The sequence below is a fragment of the Epargyreus clarus genome, unplaced genomic scaffold, assembly GCF_041222505.1.
Source record: "Epargyreus clarus isolate Ecla_fem2 unplaced genomic scaffold, WU_Ecla_fem_2.2 ptg000006l, whole genome shotgun sequence".
Taxonomy (NCBI): Eukaryota; Metazoa; Arthropoda; class Insecta; order Lepidoptera; family Hesperiidae; genus Epargyreus; species Epargyreus clarus.
Genome location: NW_027332214.1, coordinates 7840093 through 7847640, shown reverse-complemented (window position 1 = coordinate 7847640; position 7548 = coordinate 7840093). Strand labels below are relative to the sequence as shown.

At 32.5% G+C, this 7548-nt stretch overlaps 3 protein-coding genes across 3 annotated transcripts in view; 2 read left to right on the top strand and 1 right to left on the bottom strand.

The window, feature by feature from the left end:
• The first annotated feature begins 117 nt into the window (after window positions 1–117).
• Window positions 118–1269, top strand: Nop10 (Nop10 ribonucleoprotein). The gene is made up of 3 exons (XM_073073914.1): window positions 118–326; window positions 420–462; window positions 882–1269. Exons 1-3 carry the CDS (start codon window positions 273–275, stop codon window positions 977–979), a joined length of 195 nt encoding a protein of 64 aa, XP_072930015.1. The 5' UTR covers window positions 118–272; the 3' UTR covers window positions 980–1269.
• Window positions 1270–1904: 635 nt separating this feature from the next.
• On the top strand, window positions 1905–4460 carry morula (anaphase promoting complex subunit morula). Its single transcript, XM_073073911.1, has one exon. It carries the CDS (start codon window positions 2054–2056, stop codon window positions 4379–4381), a length of 2328 nt encoding a protein of 775 aa, XP_072930012.1. The 5' UTR covers window positions 1905–2053; the 3' UTR covers window positions 4382–4460.
• LOC140742871 (probable Rho GTPase-activating protein CG5521) overlaps window positions 4449–7548 on the bottom strand; it is a 29702-nt gene continuing 26602 nt past the window's right edge. Inside the window, exon 34 of the mRNA XM_073073913.1 lies at window positions 4449–7243. Coding sequence (XP_072930014.1) covers window positions 7065–7243 — 179 coding nt within the window. The 3' untranslated portion in view covers window positions 4449–7064. The remainder of the gene's footprint in view (window positions 7244–7548) is intronic.

Genomic DNA, 7548 nt, shown 5'->3' with positions numbered 1-7548 from the left:
CGAATCGAATCGAAGTTGGAAGTCCCTATAATTTAAAACAACAAAAAATTATAACAACACTAGTTAACAACTGACAAGTCTGCTGTCTAACTGACAATGTTACAGTCACAATTATACAGTTGCTTCAATGCTTGTCAATTGTCAAAACAACAAATTGAACAAAAAGAAGTCCTTTTAAACGATATTTTCTTTGCTCCCGTGCTTTGAAACAATAAAATTCCTCGTTCGATTTTTTCATTATTTGAACAACAAAAGAAAAACTCTACTGCAAGATGTATTTGAGATATTACATGAATGAAAATGGTGATAGGCAATATACTCTTGCGGTAAGTATTAAACCACGTGCCGATCTTACGTTTAGAATACAATTTACAGTTATATTACTTAGAAAACTAAATATTGTCATTAATTACTTTCAGACTATCGATCCGTATGGAAAGCCGACACTGTCGGCCCATCCAGGTTTGTTCTTATATTTGGTTTGGTTAAACAATGGACACCTTATTAATTGTTAGTAAACATGGTTATAATAAGTTCAGTAGCCGAAACATTGAGCGCCTCATTCTACCTTACCTAGAGTTCATTAGACAATCTGAAAACTCATGGTCATCTTTGTTATCATATCATGAATGATACTTAATTTTCTTATTCATAGAAGATTAATTTTTAAAATGGATGAGTCTGTAAAGTTACTATTATTTGCGATCAATTGTATTTGTAAACAAAATAAAATTAAAAGCTGTCTCGATTTTATTATTAGAAATATTTTTCTATATGATCATATATGCCTTTTTAATTTAATAACTTCAAGACCACATTTAAGATATTTAAAGCTTTCAAGTTTTGTTTCTTGCATTAATATTTTTTGTCAATTCTTTCAGCACGATTCTCTCCAGAAGATAAGTATTCCAGGCAAAGGATTATAATCAAGAAAAGATTTGGTCTACTGCTCACCCAACAGCCGGAGCAAATTCATTAGCGTAATATAATATAGAAAGTAATACAAGCATGAAGACAATTCTATTTTAAGAAGAACCGATCAATTTACCTATAATAACAATTCTTTACAACAACAAGCTATACTTGCATATAATATTATGCAGGTTTGCATTTTATATTTTCAAGATTGACTGTAGCATTATTTCTTTTAATGACTCAATTTGGTCTCATAAGGTTCAATACCTGACTCTGGTGACACTCAGGAGTTGTATGTAAAATATTGTTCTGTAAAAGTTTCCTAAATAGATAATAAAAAGTATTGCATTTATCTTGTTTCATTTGATTGTATTCAGTACTGTACAAATAAAATTTTGAGGTTTTGGTTGTTGTTCCCGTAGTAGTTTTGTTTATTGTTCTGTTATATTAGTAGGAATTTCAAAGGAACAGATGTTAATAGTATTCACAAATGGTTAACACTATTGAGAGAATAGTTTTTTATTTTGAAATTGCAAGTAGTAATAATCTGGCCCAATGATGTTTACTGGTCAGGGGTAAAGGAAAACTAATATTGCGCATATAATAGAGAGTAATATGTTTCTTGGTAGGATCATTTCTAGCAACATGTATACATATAATAATACTCTATGATTTCTAGGCTAATAAAAATAAACATAATATGAAGTAATATGAACCAAAGAGTATAGTAACCTATGTAGGAACAACTGTGCATTTTTCAACTATGGTAACATTATATCATGATAATCGTATTTCCAGTGTTCTCATCTCAGATGTGATATTTAAAAATAATATTATATCATTTATTTTAAATTGTATAAAGGTATTTACGCATTTTATTTTATGGAATAAGGTTTAACTTTAATGTAACTAACTCTAAACAGTATCTAAATCGTAAATATATTATCTTTGAGTACGTCAATATAAGGTTTTGACTTGCATTGTCAATGTCATATTGACATATTAAAATGTTGAGTTTTATAAACCGGCTGGCGAAATAAATAACGAAATTGCTTTTAAATTCATTATTTGTTCAATGTTATGTGTTAATAACAAGAAATATATTTTAAAGCTGTAAAAAGTTACATATTCGACCAACATGTCAAGCAAAGAAGACTTAAACGTGTACTGGAATAAAATCAATTATGCATTTCCCATTCTTAACGACACGATATTTAGTGATTGTACCAATGAAGAATATGATGAAGTGCAACAATTAATTGTGAGTCTAGGCGTTCAAGTGAGAATACGTGATTTGATTCTTATTCACATAGAGAAATACCTTCGTCAGCACATAGCGCCATCGTTTTGGTCCAAGTTTTCAAAGGTTGATGAAGAGATCAAAGGATTTCAGTTATTTAAGTCGGCTGTTAATGATCTGTACGATGTGGCATCCAGCTTTACAGCGATGCTTAGGAGATTAATAATACTTAACAACAGCTGCTGTGACAACAAGACTATCTACGGTGAGAGGGATGTCCTGCTGGGTTTTAAGCAATTATTGCGGGCCACATTATTATCTCAACTGCCATTAGATTTCCAAGTGATTATAACCCATTTTTATAAAATGTCATTTAATGTTTTTGATAATGAGTATGAAAATTCAGATATGGGTGAAGATGTGATGTGTTCGGGTTGTAAAAATGAATATTCTGACTGTAATTGTGCATACATAGTGAAAGTTTTCTATGAAACTAATAGGAAGCTTATGGAATTACAACTACTTGAGAGACTGGCAGGCCAGGTGCTTACAAATTTTATACAAGTAAAAATTGAGAGCCAAATACAGAAACTATGCACAGGAACATTTTATGTTTCACGCATAAGCTTTCTAGAACATTGGCTGGACACTACTGTAATGTCTTGGCTGACACGGATATACTGTGCGGGCTCGTCTAAACCTCCACCAGATGATAAGAATGTTCAAAATGCCATTTCTAAGTTTAAGCAAAAAGTAAGCTATTACTTGTATCATACTTACACTAAACTTCAAATTGATCAACTTTTTAATATCATAATTGAATATCCAGATTCCAAACCTGCAGTAGATGACATTAAATTATGTTTGGAGAAAACAGATTTAAGAAGTACCTTGTGTAAGAAGTTACAAACAGCGCTTGAGACAAGATTACTGCACCCTGGTGTAAATACTCCAGATATCTTAACAGCTTACATTTCCACTATAAGGGCATTGAGACACTTAGATCCCTCTGGTGTTATACTGGAGACAGTAACAAAACCAGTTTGTAGTTATCTAAGAAATCGAGAGGACACAGTTCGGAGTGTTGTAAGCAGTTTGACGGAAGAAGGTGCTGGAAGTGAATTAGCTGAAGAGCTAGCTAAGTTTGCAGCTGAAACAGATGAAGACATTGAAAAAGAAGAAGCCTGGGATGAGTGGAATCCAGACCCTGTGGATGCAGACCCAAAAATTAACTCTAGTGACAGAAAATCGAATGACATTATATCAATGTTAGTCAATGTTTATGGGAGTAAGGAATTGTTTGTGAATGAATATAGAACTTTATTGGCAGACAGATTATTGGCTCAAAGTGTCATAAATACAGAGAAGGAGATTAGATATCTAGAACTATTGAAACTCAAATTTGGAGAATCTCAACTGCACTTCTGTGAAGTAATGCTTAAAGATATATCAGATTCCAAAAGAATCAATGCTTTAATACATCAAGATAAGAATGTAGAGGAATTAAATAAGAAATTTACTTCTAATGCAATGATTCTTTCTGCACAATTTTGGCCTCCTTTTAAAGATGAAAGCTTAGAATTGCCAGAAGAAATAAAGCAACACTTGGAGGCATATACAAAGTCCTTTGAAGCCTTAAAAGGCAACAGAACCTTAAATTGGAAGCCACATCTGGGTAATGTTAATATAGAAATTGAGATAGGTGAAAAGAAGTTAGACTTGACAGTATCACCATTCAATGCGACATTGATTATGCATTTCCAAGATAAACCTGAATGGTCACTGGAGGAGCTACATCAAGTCATGAAGGTGCCCATTACAATATTACGGAGGAAAATCACCTACTGGCAGTCACTTGGCTTAGTTGCTGAAAGAAACGTAGATTACTATGTTCTTGTAGATGGTAATGAAGCAAATAAATCAAATGTTGCTCCAAGTCAAGTTCAAGAAATGATTTGTGAAGATGAAGAGTCTGAGAGTGTGATGGCTTCTGCACATGACCAAAGAGAAGGTGAACTCCAAGTATTCTGGTCTTATATAGTTGGCATGTTGACAAACTTGGATTCTTTGCCATTAGACCGCATTCATCAGATGTTAAAAATGTTTGCATCCCAAGCACCAGGCACGGAGTGCAGCTTGCAGGAGTTGCGGCAGTTCTTGGACACCAAAGTCAGAACTCATCAGCTTGTCTTACAAGCTGGTATGTACAAATTACCCAAGTCTTAAATTATTATCATAAAAATGAGATATTATTGACATATATGTTCAAGGGAGTAAATAAACAAAACTCAAAAAAGTTTCACAACTTTATTTTTTTATTTTAAATAAAAATTTGGTTAAATTTCTTAAGTCTGTGGGTTAATATTAATATCTGGATTACCTACGTATTGCTGTTAAAACATGTGACATCTTTAAGCCCTTACTTTGCAAGATAAATCTGATATATTATTATGTTGCAGTAGCAGAAATAAATTATTATAATACCACTTGTCAGCAATACTAATAACATATTTATAATACTAAGTGATTTTAATACATAATCTTGTCAGTCTTAATGCCTATAAAATACTGTTTTAAATTAAAAGTGGAAATCGATTAATTAATAATAAATTAAAATTTATAGATACTGAGAAAATAATACACAACAAGTAATATTGGAATGTATAAATTACATTTGACATTAAATATTTTATACCTAAATATGTATAAATGCAAGCAGATTGTTACACTATGCTATCATAGTATTGTTTAATCTCGTAAAAAATATTTTAGCCAATCGCACCGAACAATTTCAATTTTTGGAATGTAGGAGTATGCATATTTAAAAGTGGTAAAAGAAGTAATCTGATGTTCTTAATTTTTTTTATAATCTTGCGTGATATTATGCTGTTATAGTTATCAACACAATGTGCTTACTTTAAATGATTATCTAATTATATGAAGTACATGTTAACATGTTCCTTAAAACATGAAAGCAGTTATAGGACATTAAATAAAGGCTGACAGTATGTCGACCTGTATGGACTGTTTTCTAATATTTTGCAGTATTTTTATGCTTGATCTACTTGATGATTTAGTCTGCTAGATGCAAATTTTAATTACAATCTCATAGGTCATTTATACAGAAAAATAAGCGGTTTCACATAACATAGTATGAATTAAATTTTAACTCAATCTTAAATACATAAATAAATAGATAAATTGTCTACAACAGTTAAAGCTCTACAACTAGTTTACATATTTACAGACAATATCAGTGCAATGGTAAACTCCTATTTACCAATGGAGCATCTTTCACATAAGAATTTTGCCATACATGTCATACATAATCAAATCATAAGACATTACATGACAAGGTAAATGGAGAATACATTACTTTTCCAATATATTTTTTTAGTATAACTTAAAAGAGTTCTTCAGATATTTCATAAACGGCAACATGCTTTAAGTCAGTATCATTTTTTTTTATAGAACAGACAAAATAATATGACCATATTCAAGCGCATGTTTCTTATGTGAAAAATGCTCGAAAATTTTTGGCCACCAAAACACACTTCAAATCGTTATACTCACAAAAGATAAGGCTGTATTTGCAAACTTATTAAACTTTAAATGCAAGTTATTATTATCATTACAATTATTACTTACACAATAAATTATTAAGTACATAAAATTTCAATTTAAGTCCACAGCGGTGCTGACAATCTCCAATTGGACGTATCTAGTTACACTGACTAACAGATGTTGCGCCACTAACATGGCAGGTACAGAGACATCATTGTGAATAAATAAAACATATGCACAAGGATCTAAAAGCATGTGTTTATATATTCAGTTGACTCAGCAACAAACTTCAAAATAAATAATCTTTACTTAATTAAATCTAACACGTTTAAGCTTTAGTGTCATATCTGATCTCTTCATATCATTAATGCATATGCACCACAATATATAATAGGTTAATTTCTTAGTCTACTATTATTCATATTAAATGTTCTACATTTATGCTTTTAGCTTTACTAACGGGGTTATAATTGTCGAAATTGGTTAATGCAATGTCGTAAGTAATGCCTGATTTAGTCGAGACCAGTGTTTTGAAGACATACTATCTGTATTGCTTATTAACTCAAAAATACACGTAGCTCTATTAATATTAAGCTAGTTTAACTAACTTTTTTGCATATAATAACGTCTCAACACTTGTCCAAGTAAGCCAGGCACTACGTTCATAGAGTCCTATAAAATGTACTTATCATCATCATATTGATCATAATAACATCAACTTTATCAAAGTTACTTACATAACTCATCAAAAGAAGTAAGAATACTGATGTGAGAATAGAATGGTTACAGTTTTGAGTAATTTCTTTTTGTTAAACCCTTTTGTTAAGGGTGAAAGATCATAAATGAAATAATTCAACACTTTCAATTTACTTTGCTAACTATAGTATGATTAAAAATTGGGACAGTATTTTTATCTGTATCTGTCTAAGTAACGGTTTCGTATCTAAAATGATATTTATTCGTGGGAGAAGACTCTCCGTTTATTATTTTTACACAAATTGAAGACTCAAGAGCCGAGGACATAAGTATTTTGGCCGGATTCTTTACTATTGACTTGTTTATTTTATCTTAAACATTCATAATGAATAGAATTGCATGCCGAGACAAATCGTTATGGTCTAATCAATTTAATCTGCTATAAGTATGTTATGTCATGTTGCATATGATATTTAGGGTCAAAGTTATGGACGTCAAAATCTACATCTTATAGAGTTTGCGAAGTGATATTTTACTAAGGTAGTCAGAGGAGACTTATTTCTTGAATAATGGTATGGACACCTGTTGCATTGATGTTCTATGTCGAAGTTGGGGGGTAATGAATGTGTTAGTGGATATTGTTCCTCGTTCACCGGTTGCGTCGTGGCGCCGGTGCGGGCGCGGTGGCGGGCTGGTGCGTGAGCGGGCGCTTGAAGGGCCCGAGCCGCTTGGCGGGCCGCGGCGACACCGCGTGCGGCTCGCCCGCCCCGCCCCACGCGCTCGCGCCGTGGTCCAGCAGCGCGTTGGCGAGGCGACCGCTACCTTGCTCTGCACACGAGTATTATTATAATCAGCATAGGTGGTTCCATCGCGGTGTCACAACTACTACCTATCGGCTAACCTATTTCTATGGAATTCTGGTGTGAACAATGTTAACATATTTATTCATATGCTACTTTGGCCTTAGTTGTAGCAATGTATTCGTGATCAACTTAAAATAAGAATTCTGTGTTATTCAGCGTACTGATTGCATATTGATTTCGTGATTTTTCATAAGCATTCACTTGTAGCATTCATAGGACTTATCGTAACTTTTGGCCGTCGTAAACAAAAGTTGCATTTATATTTTTTTT